Below are 14,146 nucleotides of genomic sequence, written 5' to 3'. Positions count from 1 at the left end.
CAAAACCCTGCAGTCATCAGCTTGGAAATGTTCCAGGTGCTTCATCACAGCAAGGGGAACTGAGAGAGGGAAGAAAAATTGTCAGAGATAAGCAGCACTAGGAAGGATGTGGTGGCCGAGGGAGAGAAACAGGAAAAGGGGAGGAGGAGGAGAGGAAAGGGAGAATAAATCTCTCACACTGCTGATGAGCAGAAACACAAACACCAGACACAGACACAAAGGCCAGCAGTGGTTCCCCCAAGTTACTCTTCTGTCCTCATACACTTCCTCTCGAAATTAAAAGCTATTCATGGAGCAGCCAGCTGCACATCTCACACAAAAATCAGGCTGAGCTGGGCATTCTCATACAACCAACAGGTCTCACAAACCAGTTACACCTTCATGAAGTTAGCAGAATTATCTCTGCAGGGGAGGGGAAGGAAAGCTCAGCAGGGTCAGCACAGAATTTTGGAAAATAACTGCTAGAGGAGAATAGAAGTGGGAAATAGGTGGTGAGGGCTGTATTGGTTGTGGGATGGGGTTTTTTCAGGCTGAGCTGTGAGACTGAAACATCTGCATTAAGCTATGCTTCAGGCTGCTGTCTTATTTCAAAAACTAGGAATTTTTTAAAAAATTGTTGCAAAATATAAAATAATGTCCTTTTGTTTGACTTCTGATAAATCTCTTTGATGAACAATGATATATGACAACATTAAGTAAAACAAAATGCTGAGAATTTACTTAAAAGGGAGAAAGGGGAAAATATAGAGTAATGACTAATGGCCAAGCAAAAATAAATCTGTTATAAACTGTGTTGCCTTAAGTAAGAAAGATTAATATGCACAAATATCTAATTCATTCCCACAGTAAGTGCCACGCTCTAACACAAGTGCACATAAAATTTCTAGGTTAATTAAGAATAAGACAAATTCTGCTCTGATTGATACAAGACAATAAAGATCACACATATTAGAAGAAATGGTAACATGCAGCTCACCAATATGGACAAAGTATTATAGTGAGGAATAACAGTAAAACTTTGCAGAAGCTGTTAAAAGCTTCAGCTCTCAGGCTAGTTAGCCCTAAAAAAGTAATTGACTTCAAAAAACAAAAGCTGAAATAACAGAGAGGAAAATAAGACTTGTTTCTATTGAGTAAGAAATAAATTGTGAGGTCAGAAAATATATTTCTCAAGAGGAATCAGAATATAGGTTGAATAAAATATCTTCTGGGTATTCCTTACTTTGTGTCAGCCCATCCACCTGCTAATTAGCAGCAAGACATTATTGTGATTGCATTAGGATAACAGCATGAATAATTCATTATCCCTTACCCAGAGATCTGCCACTTCAGTAGCTCTTAATCAGTTCCTAATCCAAGGATACAGAATAATCTTTATGGCAGAATTAACAACATACATACACACATAATGTGTTTAGTAAAAATTTAAAGCAATTGTTTTAAACACAACTAACAATGGGCTAATAAGCTCAGCTAAAGCTGGGCTTCACTAATCTAAAAATAAATTAATTCTGGCCACAAGCCTAGGCTAAGAGGGGACAATCTCAGAGTGAGGAAGTGTCAGCTGTGGAAACCCAGAGAATGACTCAGCAGTGGTACCAAAGTGAGCAGTGCTGGGCTCTGAGGATACCAATGACAGAAAATGTCTGAACTTCCCAATCCTTCTCAATCCTTCCACACCACCTTAGAGCCCAGAGGGGTTTAACAGGACCTGTTTCAGAAGAGGCAAATATCAGTCCTTAAAAAGGGTGGCACGAGGGAGCAGAGATGTGTCCTGCTGGAATCTCCCTCACCCCTCGGACAGACAGACAGACAGACAACACTGGAGAGAGCTGGGCCATTTCTGCTCCCTGCTCTGAGCTGGCAGGCAGTGTTGGGAACAGAGATGGCTGCTCCAGGGTGGCTCTGGCTGCAGACGGTGCCACACCTGCCTGAGCCCCACACCCTGGGCAGGCGTGTCCCTGGATAACTGGGCTGCACTTCTCAAACAACCACCCGCGATTTGGCTTTTTTCTGAGTCAAAACAAAGAAAACACGGACAAGCCAAGCTTCTCTTTGCAGACAGAGAGCACAATCCATTTTACTCAGCAGGGAAAGCAGTTCATCACTGTCACCCATTATTGAAGTTGGCAGGGAGACGACCCACCTTGCGTTGGTCAGCATCGACTCCGATTTATTAATCAATCATGCACCTTTTATAACCGTGTTAATCAAGTTCATGCATATTGCAAAATCTGAGCTCACAACAGGTCAGAGATAACACACCAACTCCATCTTATGTTTCCAATACCAACATTTGGGTTCACAAAATTATTCTTGCTTTCCCAAAACAGCCAAAGATAGAACATCCACTTGTTATGAGAAAGCTGCTTGAGAACTCTGATGTGCAAGGCTCTCAAGGCCTTCATGTTTGTCACTTTTACTTGTAATTAAAAACAACCTGAGAACCTCTGCTGTTCACAGAAGCAGGCTGTGAGAACCTGCTCCTCACAGCTGCCTTCTAGGCCATCCCTGAAAAAATCTCCAACAACCCATCCCCTTCTGTGCCCTCTGCAAGAGTCAGATGTGCTTTTGTGCTGGAAGGGCACAACAACAGCCACAAAGGCTGCCAGGGAAATGCTGCTCCTGCCAACCCCCTGCAACTCTGCTTCCTTCCCATGTGCTTGGGAGAGGAATCAATGCTTTCCTGCCAGCCCTGTAGCTCAGTAGCCTCTGCTGGAGAAATCCCTGAATAAAGGGCATTCTTCAGATTGCTCAAACAAGGATGCAGTTCTCTAAATGCCACAAACTTTATATACAATTACATATTAGGCTTATATTTCTAATAATGCAGGTTTAGTATAAATTATAAGTAATATATGTATATAAATTATTGTTACAATAATATTATGTTTTATACAAATACCATATTTATATTATTTATAATAGTATATGTATACTATTTATATTTCTTATTATTGTATTTAATATTTATAACTGGCAAAACATCACTGAAAGTATATTTTGAGCTCTTTCTTCTCTTAGACATGTTGTTAAACCCTTTAATTCTTCAGAGATGGAAGAGTTCAACTACTATTAGATTGAGTCCTAAAGTGGAATCGATCACATTATCGAATTATGTGAAAATAGCTCATACTAATTTCAGTACATTACAGCACATAAGTGATTTCTTAATGATTTCCTCTATAAAAAATATATATATTAACTGCTGAAGTACTCACAGTGCCTTGCCTTGGTGCACTCTGGGGTTTACAAAAACCCAACTCAATGAAAATAATTCATCTGGCTATGATGGTTGAGTTGGGACAGAGCAAGTTGGCTCATAATCATTAGTTAAAATCATTTAGACTAAAATATAAGACAAGTTACACTGAAGATTCAGAAAAATGTGTATACTTGAAGTGTATATATATATATATGTATATATATGTGTAAGTGTATTACTACATTTATAGTTATTCAATATTAAATCACAATTGGCACATAGCAAAGTCATAATAAACACTGTTATTTCTAACAGATGGCTCAATTTCTAACATCAATTAAAAATTTACCTGGCCTGACCTCAGTGTTCAGAAAACATCTTCATTAATCTCAGAAATCATTAAGGCTCAGACACTAAACCATCTGCATCTATGGAACTTCAAGTACTGCAGGCTTGTTCAGAACAAGATCTAAACATCCTCTGTCAATTATGTGGATAATCAACTTCACATCCTTCAAAACCTGCCACTGATTTCAAGGAGCTGCTTCATTGAACCTAAGATCTATCAAATAGGTTTCTTGTGTTGTTGAAGTGGTTTAGCCAATTTTTCCTCATCAATTATGTTAAATTAATTCAAATATGTGGTGTGGATAGAATTCCAAAAAACCAAGGATACAAAGCACTGGAATATTTTTCTTGTTTTCTCTCTGTCCTTAAACTCAAATTGGTTTATTGAAAGACTTCCAGTTGTTCCCATGCTGACAGAAAATGTTTTCCAGTGTATAACAACATCAGTTTTCACCCTTCTAACTTCTATTATCATTAAATCATTCTCTTACATGACTTAAAATACAGCCAGGCTTTTTATTTTCCTCAATGTGAGGTGTACTGACATCATTTTTTTCTAGATTATTATATTGCAGCTGCTGGAAGAGGCCCTGAGAGTAGGTTAGGGAATACCCTCCATGCTCCTTTGGAAATAGATTGGGCTCTGTCAGTTGGATGGAAGTCAGTCAGTCCATCCAATTTACAGATGTAGATCACAGGTGTGAGGATGGAAAACCACAGCCTGAATTACAGGCAAGGGAAAGGCAATGTGGAAAATCTATTTCCAAACCCACAGTGAGACCCAAGTAGTAACAGTAAATGGTTACTTACCAGAGGAACTGTGACCTTTGATATGTGTTATCCATGGACCTCCCCTCTCTTCTTAAGGTTTCTGCTTCCCTGGAACCTTCACATTCTGTGTTACTGCTCATGTTGAAGAACAACCTCTCAGTATATAATTTAGTGTCCCATAGCATTGGCACATTTATTCCAGTGGGTTCAATAGGGTGTGGGTGTTTTTGTACTCTGAGATATGAACACAACCATTTCTGTGAAACTTGAACATTTTTGAGCAGATTAGGACATAGACTGAGATTATCTCTGTCCCTATAAAGACACAATTAATTAAGGGCTGACTACACCATAGCTTTCAAGTTGCAAAAATGCTGCTTTACTGTTAGCAGCTGTCAGGATGCTAAACATTCAAGGATATGCACAGGCCTTGTTAATGTTATACCAAAACCCTCAGAATGACTGAACCTCTCAACAAAGATTGTTGGCATCTTATTGTAAATCTTTCATACCTGCTCAGTGATTGCTCATGGGCAGCTCCTCACAGCACAGCCAACAAACTCCAGCTCTCTCCTCACCCAGCTCACTCACTCTTTTGTAGCATTTTTTTTTCTTCTTATTGGGCACAGCTGTGGCCTGTTAAGGGCAGGCTTGTTCCTAATTTTTGGTGATTAGTACAGCTGCAACTCCTCAGGTGTGAGATTACCTTCTGCACTATCTATCTTTATTTTCTTACATTTTATCCCTCCACAAAAGATTGCCTGTAAAAGACATGAAAATTGTGGTTCTGGGCAAGAGTAATGCTCAGATGGACACTAATGAAACCTTCACCATGTCAAGAGCAGCAAAGAACCTTTTATGCCTTCAAGGACACATAAAGTCCCCCCTAGGGACAGGGGGGAAAGTCACTCAATTTTGAGTCTTTCCACTGGAATTACCCCTGCTTCAAACCATGCTGTGAACTTCAACTAAGCACCTTTGGTGAATACATCTGGTGTTTTCAAACAATAAATTGGGCATAGCCTAGGATTTTATTTATTTTAGACTGACAGGCAAGACTTGGGAGTGACCTATGAGAAATACCAGTTCCAAAATACCTGAATCTTATTCTGAAAAATATTGGAATAAGCATGTACTATTCATCAATTTTGGTTTCCTCCAGATCACAGTAAGGATTACAAAAAAGCATTTAGCAATCCCAGGGCCCAGGAAATGAAAAAGCTGCTGAAGTGTAAACAAGGATATGGATTGCACTGGAGCATTTGTTTTCTTGCTCCACAGAAAATCCTTACTCCTACCAAAAGACAGCCACAAAAACATGCTCTGCATGTCACTGGCAGCTGGAAACATGGGAGAAGTGTCTGTGTTCCTCCTGGGAGTGCAATCACTGCTGCACAGCATCATTCTGCAGGATGCCTTTGGTCTCCACTTGCATCAGGCAGCAACCAACGTTCAGCTGCCAGCCCAGAGATGCCAGACCTGCTGACTCGCTTGTAAAATACACAATGCTCATGGCTTTGTATAAAGGGTCTGCACAAGACAGGAACTAAAATGAGAAATGACCCCTTGGCTTTTGAATTAAGAAAAATATTAATAAAAAAGGTAATATTACCTTAAAATATTAATAAAAAAGGTAACAAAAAGACAGGTATTTCTATCAACAAGGAAATAAACCTACCAACTACCAGTATTTTACTAACCAGCCAGAGTGTTTCAATGTAAAAAGGCAATCTTTTGGCCAAGTTTTACCTTGGTTCCACAGGGGCAGTAGGAAGGTGTGTAACTATTTTCACCTTTTTCATATGTTGTGTTACTCTTTCAATTGTTGTCAATTTTACTGCTATAATAAAGCTAGAATTATCTCTAAGATGATAGCATACATAAATGCACACAAATCTACCATTAAAAATTCTAAAACTCTGGATACTTAAAAAGAACCAGAGCACTGCTTTTAAAAAGTATGAGCAGCAGTAGTGGGTAATTCTGACCAGTAATAATTATTTCTATCATTAAAAACTATCAGTTCTGATAAAGGAGAACTTACATGACCTTTGAGCTAGCTCAGGTGCCAGTGGCAGTCTGGATACAGCTAACTGCTCCTGCTTCTGGGACATACCATGGCAGAAGTGTGCTCAGCACCAATAAACGTGCATGTACTCTAACTGTTGGGAGAAAACAAAAACAGGGTTAAGTTTGTGTTCTACACTTAAGTGAGTTAAATAGAGAAAGGCAGTCTTTAGCAACAAGTGTTGCTTCTGTTTGAAGCAGGTAAATATGGAATAGCTACTGGGATATTCATCTGTAAAGCTGATTTGGTGATCAGCTCTTCAGAGAAGGCTTAGAAGTTGCAGTGGGCAGAAGCCAACACAAGTCTCTCATTGATATGCTAAGTTATGTGCTTTACATAGCAGCTCTTGGAGTGAGCAAACAACTAAATATACCACCTTGGGAAATCCACTTTAATAGAGGTGACCCCACTGCAGGTGCTTTTGGGTTTTGTGGGTTTGGGTTTTTCTTCTTTCAGTGCAGTATGTTGAGTTTTTGTTGTTTAGCATGTGTCAACTTCTCACTAAACTTTTGATTAAATATGCTTTAATCTGTCAGTGATGTGTTTGGTAACTCTCTCTCTGCTCCAAACAAAAGACAGGACAGCTCATGTAGAGATAACATCCCTGAAGCAGCATTTTATTTTATTCACTTAACTCCAAAACATTTAATTTAGAAGTCTGGCTTCCCAGTCATCCATCTTAACATGGGCAAATATTGACATAGAGTTGTCAGAATACACAGACAACCAAACAGCCAAAGAGTTTACAAAAAATAAATTCATGATTCTTCAAAACAACTGCAAAAGGTTACAAGTATCAAAACTCTTAGGTAGATGCACTGCATTTAAAGAAACTGTGCACATAAGTTAGAGGCAAAAAAACCAAATTGCTACTGAAACCTCACATTTCAAACAGTTTATTGTAAACTGATGAACAGAGTTGTCATTTCACATCAGCTAAACTGTTTTCTTTGACTGAAAAAAATTTGGGGTGGCTAATTTACTTTGCATGCACAAAATGTACTGCTTAACAGAACTGTCAGCTCATTTCAAACAGAGACCTTTAACTGGAATCTAGTTATCCTCAATCACTTTCCATTATTCTTTTCCTTATTTTCCAATCAACAGGCAAATTAAAAATGCCTCCTTCTGCACTGCTGAAGTGCAACTAAGATAAATAGGGCCAATAAACCAATCAATCCATCAATGCCCATGAAGACTCATCTGAAACTGCTTCTTGATAAAGTGGACAGCAGATCTGAACAGCTGTACAATACAGATATGCTTAGCACTAGATATTTAGTGTGACTGTGGCAAGGAAATATTGGTGATGATGGGGATGGCCAAGTGGATGAAAGAGGGATCAGAGAAAAGCTTATTAATTATTGCCCTCTCCTGCTTCTTCATCCTGCTGATCACTCGTCCACAGAGTGAGGTTATCTCGAAGTAACTGCATGATGAGAGTGGAGTCCTTGTAGGAATCCTCATTTAGTGTGTCCAGCTCTGCTATGGCATCATCAAAGGCTTGTTTGGCTAAAAGGCAGGCCTGCTCAGGGGCATTCTGGATTTCATAGTAGAACACTGAGAAATTGAGTGCCAGCCCAAGCCTAATGGGGTGAGTGGGCTGCATGTGCTCTTTGCTGATTTCAAAGGCCTCTTTATAGGCAGCTTCTGAGGCTTCCACCACACTGTTCTTCTTCTCTCCAGCAGCAACTTCTGCCAAGTAGCGGTAGTAATCCCCCTTCATTTTCAGGTAAAAGACCTTGCTCTCATACTGGAAGTCATTGCAGTTCTTGATCAAGTATTTATCTAGGAGAGCCAAAACATCATTGCAGACTGTCTCCAGCTCCTTTTCTATCTTCTCCCTATAGGCTTTAACCTTCTCCAGCTTCTTCTCATTGCCATCTGCCATGGTCTTCTGCTCTATGCTGCTGATGACGCGCCAGGAGGACCGTCTGGCTCCCACCACGTTCTTGTAGGCCACAGACAGCAGGTTTCTGTCCTCGTTTGAGAGGGGCTCGTTCAGCTCAGTTACCTGAAAATACAGACAAAAAGCAAATTTAAAGGGTTTGCCCTAGAGAAGAGTGTGCAAACCTCCTTCAATACTTTCATCACAAATGCAAGATTCAAAACTTCTTCTAGAACCCAAAATTCCTTCTAGACAGGATTAACTTTCTAACATTGAAAGTTTAAAACTGTTCTGCAGTCAGGACTTAAAAGAGAGAAATGCCCATGGTTTTGAAGGAATAGAAGGGGTATTGAGATGCCATTGCAAAGAACATTCACTGAATAAAAGTGAGTCAAGCCTCTGTAATGGAGAAGCAATCAGAGAGGAAGACTGAGATTTTTTAGGAAGTCTGTTCTAATTATCCAGACTACACATTTAGTGATGAATTTAAATGTACCTAGAACCAGTTTTTTACTGAGGAGCACAGCAGAGACACTGGGAGCTGGTGCAATTCTCCCATTTCTGTGCCCTGCTGCTTGTGTCCGTTTGACAGCAGAGATGGAAGCGCTGCAGTCATTAACTGTGCACAGCACAAACGGAATCAGCGTTCCATGGTCTCTGTCAGACATGTAGTGGGTGATTACACAGTGGAATACAAAAGCTCCCCTGATTTGCAGACAAATTCCAGGGATAGGATATGAAAGAATCTGCACAGAAATAGGACAGCAAATCAGGAATGAAGCCATGACCAACTTGGAACTGCTGCTTCAAAAAGCTGAGGTAGAAGGCCAATACTTCTCATACTGTATATTTAGGCCTATTTCACTTGATGTTTTAATTCAGGATATCACACACATGGACACTTGAAATTGTTCTACTTTTAAAAATTTATATGCATGAAATTAAACTCAAAGGAATTAGGATGACAAATGTAATTCCTCTACCTTAGCCATATTGCTTTAAAATTAGTCTAAGGATATGTACTTTGGTGTGAAAATAAACCTGTCCTTGCTCAGACACTGCTAAAATCATTAACTATTTATTTTTAAAATGTGCACATTTACACTGATGACAGGCACCAGAGTGCCCACAGTCAATACTTACATACCACAATCAAGTCACAAATATTTGCACTATTCTGAGACTGCTGGTGTAGGCAGTCAACCTTCTAACAAATGTGCTCGTTTCCAGATCCAAAAAAATACTTTATGCAAATTATAACTCTTACACTAAGAAATTATTTTCAAATTTAGGTTTATTCTTAAAATATATTAAGTCAATTAGTTTTATCTCCAAACTGACTTTTCCACAGTTCAGGAACCTGAACTCCCAAAAGACACTGCTCTGCTTGTCCTAATAGAATTAGAGGCAACCTACAGAGGATGAAATGCACAGGAATAAACTCTAATGACATCTTCAGAATCTTCATCATAGCTCCCAAGCAATATTTTCCTCAACAATCCCCACCACAACCTACCTGAATCTTCTCTAGTAAAGATATTTACAGTTCTTTCACTGTTTAGTGACCAAAATGGGAGCATGTAAAAGGAATCCTGACTATAACCCTGAATTCCTAACACCACAAGCTAAGGAGTGTGCAGTACTGCATCAGCTCAGAAATCAGTCAATTAATTCTGTGTGTGATCCTACACAGGCCATACACCAAGGAAAACACCCCAAAGTGAAAAGTTCCACAATGGAGAGCAGATCCATGACCTGACCCTGTGATTATTCTGGTTGTGTCAGCCAGAGCCAGTTCTGAACCAGGAGCTGCAAAAATGACTGTACCTGAGCCAGTACAGAGTCAGGGTAAATGAATAAAACTTGCCTGATACAAAGTTATGCAATCCATCATTGTGGAACAAATAGAAACCAACGAATGAATTTAAACCAGATCAGTTTCTGTATCATGTGTGTTCAGAGCTCCATACCAAGAACTGGAATTCTCTAGCACAGGTACCCCAGAGAAGGCCATGGGGAAGCCATGTCCCAGCACTGCTTCCATTAAAGACAACTCATTCCCCTCTCCTACACAAACAACTTCATTAATCCCAAACCAGACACTCAGAGATAGGTGACAAAAATACAGAATATCCCACACTTTTAAAGTCCATTCATATAAACAGATAATGCCTACATAACAAACTAGAACTTCAAGCTATTTGTTTCAAAAAATTAATTCAATATTTAAATTTATTTCACTGTGCAGTATTTCTCACATGACTAATTTTAAAATTCTGTATCTCACATCACCCACGTTACCAATTTTAAAAATAAATTCTTTTTTACCACTATGTAGCTATACTGGAAAAACAACATCAATCAATAGAGGTCCTAAGCACTACCTATTAGGATTAATACTGTCCAAAAACAAAGGGCTTACACAGCTACAATTTTTCATGGTTTCTGGAATTATCTAAACCAATGCAGAAATCCCAGGATGCTGAAGCATTTGTTGCATCCACTGAGAACCTGTCAGCACACTGCCACCCAAAGCATCTCTGTCAGTGTGCTGAGAAACAATTCTGTACCTCCCGTGTCAGCTTTACCTGAGACAGCTGGGATCCTGGAGCAGCATTCATGCAATGGGAATGCCATGCCCCATGGAAGAATGCCATTCACATATGGTTGTATTCGTACTAAAATGGCTTTAATAGTTACAAATTAATGGGTTTAGTAAATTAAAACCAATTATTTGTAACAGCAACTATTTCATTTTCCTCTCCTGTTTATACATTACAATCAAAAATACTGGAATTCTTCCATGAAAAAATGTTTACAACAACAACAAAAAATTTGTATTGAGCAGTAAATTCCTTATTTAAGCTACAACTGCTACTTGGTCTAGCTTTTTTTTTAATAGAAGGAATTAATAGGAATAAAAAATGAATGTTTCTCCAGCTTTATGCTGACAGATGAAACAGCAGCCTTGTCACTTTTTTCTCCAGTGGCCGCCAAAAATCAGGCAAAGACACTTTCACTAAAACTAACATTTGTTACTTTATGTTTCTGAAGTAACTACCATGCTGTTTGCTACTTTCTGTATTGAAAAGTGCAGTCATACCTAAAACTGAAATTAATCGTTCAGATTTCAGTTTATACTGAAAGCACACGACTTTCATATAGCACCTTTAAAAAGTATCAGACGTGTTACATTCAGAGATTTTTTAAAAAATTAAAACAAACTTTTCAATATAAATATATATAAATAATATATATATATATTTAAATATAATATAAAGATATCTTCGAGAATAGGTTTCTGAGTTAGAATACTGATTTCCTTCCTTCTGGAGGAAGTCTAAATTCTCTGGATTACAAGATTACTTCAATATTAAGCCACATGGATTAAAAGCTCTCTGAATTATCTCAGTTATTTGCAATCACTGAGACAGAAGTATGAGCTCAGGAGAGCCCTCAGAACATTCCACAGATTGTGCTCAGACACAGAACCAACCTCAACGCTGAAGAGCATTCTGGAAATTGCTGAGCTGGAGTGACCACCTGGGAAAGCCAAATAGGCAAGAGAAGCTCCATCCCAGCCATGCAGCAGTGTATGAACAGCTCTAAGCAAGGAACTGTTGCTGTTAAATTCAGCTTGCTTTTTGTATTTTAAAAGTATCTATATATTTCAAGACTCCACTTACTTACAAAGTGTTCTGAAGCTCCCAATTCCAGAAGCTCATGATCACACAAATTATTTGTGAGCACGAGTGGCATTATAAATGAGAATAGCTCAGCTCCAGGTGAATGAAAATCTGCACAGCAATTAGAACAGTTTGAAGACACCTGGACATGCACACTAGCTGTAAGTACTTTATTTACACTTCCTAAAGCAAAGCTACTGTGTTCTCATGGTTTCACATGGACCCAGGGACCTGCACACACTGCAGCTCTGCAGTTCTTGGAGAAATGTAAAACTTTCTACTAGCAACAGCTCGAAATTGTCCTCTTGAGCAGTAGTTTTAGTGGGTTCTCTCTCATCTTTTAAATTACCAACTGAAAGAAGAGCTGTTACTATTATATTATTTGTATCAAGAACTCTAGGGATAGAATTATAAACACACCTTATTTTAATGTCTTGTGGCTCTGGTATTGAGACACTCATTAGTATCACTGTTTTAGAACTGCACTGGTTGTAACATTTATTACAACATAATAGCAATAGTGAACAAAAGCAGCAAAATTTGTGTCTTTTTACTGCCCCCATTTAAGGGAGGTGACATTCTTACAACAAAAATGTGGACTCCATTTGAAGCTGCTCTTTTTCAAACTAAAATCATCTCCTGCTTTCAAACAGCAGAACTCTCAAGAGAAACAGTTCCTCTTGGGGCCTTTGGTGTTCACAGAGGACACATCAGCAAGAACAAACCAACTGTAATCTGATATAGAAAGACACTGCTAAGCATCCAGTGGCATTAACATTACCCACAACATTCGGATCCTGTGAATGCTTTGTTTTCAAAAAAGGGACTAGACATAACAGGTTTGACCATTCTACAATTTTATTATGTATCAGTACAGTCAGATCAGTACAAATAATTTTCATTGCTTGCTTCTGAAAGGAGCAGAGTTGCAAATGTAACATTGTTTAAACACATCTCAGTATTCAACAGGGTATGGAATGCACTGAGAAACTGTTACCCTACAAAGAAGAGGCAAAAAGGCAACGTTAAAGCTCGGGAAACGCTCCTGGAACGGGGGGCAGCTTTCACACCTGGAGGCAGCTACTGTCCGTGAGTCACCGATGGCAGTGAGTGAGGCAATAGAAACGTCTGGAAGAGGAAGGGGCTCCTCTGGCTGTGTCCCCAGGCAGCCCCCGCCGCAGTGCCCATCCCACGGGACCAGCGCCCCCAGACGCTGGCGGATGCCCAGAAGGGGAGATGCACCCCAAGGTGAACCCAGCACCCGGTCGGGGTGGGAGGGAGGGAGGTGGGCGAGGACGGGCCCCGTGTGTAGCACAGAAGGAATGCACAGCGTTCCCGCCGCCAGGAGAGGCGGGCGCCATTCAAATGGCCGCACTGCGAGCCCGATTGGCGCGGTGGGGAGACGGAGAGGAGGGCATGGGGACAGCCACACCCCCGGGGCAGGGACAGCCGGGAGCGGGAGGGCTGCGAGACAGGCAACGGAGGGAATGAGGGGGGGAAGGAAACACATTTTGAAAGGGGGTGCCTGGTCCGGTTTGGACCGGCTGCTCTTTGTCTCATCCCTGCCCAAGGCAGGTAGTACCGGGCACCGCCCCACACGGCGGCGAGCTGTCCCGGCGGGACGGTCGGGCTCCCGCTCCCGCCCTCCTTTCTTCACCGCCACGGGCGGGAGCCGGCGGCTCGCATCCTCCCCGGCCCAACCCCGCCTCGGACCAGCCCGCACTTCCTCTCCCTCCCTCCCTCCCCCGCCACTACTCCCCTGCACACTCCTCCCCGAGTACGCCCCACGGCCGCCACGCTACCGGCCCCACTCACCGACTTCATGGCCGAGGCCATGTCATCGTATCTCTCCGCCTGCTCGGCCAGGCGGGCTCTCTGCAGCAGCTGCTCTCGGTCCCCCATGGCCGCTTCCGTGGTGACTGCCGGGCTGGGCTCTGCGCGCCCCTCAGAGAGAGCGGAAGGCGGGCGGGGATGTGCGGCTGGCCGCGCACGAGTGGCGGGAGCAGGAACCGTAAGCGGAGCCGCCCGCTGGGCTGTGCCGGGCTGGGCTGTGCCGGGCTGAGCCGAGCTGTGCCGGGCTGTGCCGCGCTGGCCGCCGCTCCCTCGCCCGCCGGCCGCGCTCCCGGACCGACCGCGGCGTGTGCGGCTCGGAGCCTCGCGCTGCTGCCGCCGCCCGCGCC

General features: G+C 41.5%; 2 protein-coding genes across 5 annotated transcripts in view; both read right to left on the bottom strand.

Annotated features, from left to right (window-relative positions):
* Window positions 1–4,874, bottom strand: part of SLC5A1 (solute carrier family 5 member 1) — a 51,301-nt gene extending 46,427 nt beyond the window's left edge. For 2 of the 4 annotated variants that reach the window (XM_064726671.1, XM_064726670.1), the window contains exons 1-2: window positions 4,837–4,874; window positions 4,364–4,558 (exon numbers count right to left, since the gene is read on the bottom strand). The gene's annotated coding sequence lies outside the window, so the exon portion shown is untranslated. Of the gene's footprint in view, window positions 1–4,363; window positions 4,559–4,836 lie in introns of those variants that run through there. The other 2 variants (XM_064726673.1, XM_064726672.1) reach the window with 2 other exon arrangements.
* A 2,108-nt stretch (window positions 4,875–6,982) lies between these two features.
* YWHAH (tyrosine 3-monooxygenase/tryptophan 5-monooxygenase activation protein eta) lies at window positions 6,983–14,146 on the bottom strand. Its single transcript, XM_064726838.1, has 2 exons — window positions 13,782–14,146; window positions 6,983–8,406 (listed from the first exon to the last, which is right to left on the bottom strand). The coding sequence occupies exons 1-2, from the start codon at window positions 13,866–13,868 to the stop codon at window positions 7,750–7,752; spliced, it is 744 nt and encodes a 247-aa protein (XP_064582908.1). The 5' UTR covers window positions 13,869–14,146; the 3' UTR covers window positions 6,983–7,749.

Source organism: Zonotrichia leucophrys, chromosome 15 (genome assembly GCF_028769735.1).
Source record: "Zonotrichia leucophrys gambelii isolate GWCS_2022_RI chromosome 15, RI_Zleu_2.0, whole genome shotgun sequence".
In the NCBI taxonomy this organism is placed as follows: domain Eukaryota; kingdom Metazoa; phylum Chordata; class Aves; order Passeriformes; family Passerellidae; genus Zonotrichia; species Zonotrichia leucophrys.
Note: the sequence above shows the minus strand (reverse complement) of the source record. Positions and strands in the feature narration are given on the sequence as shown.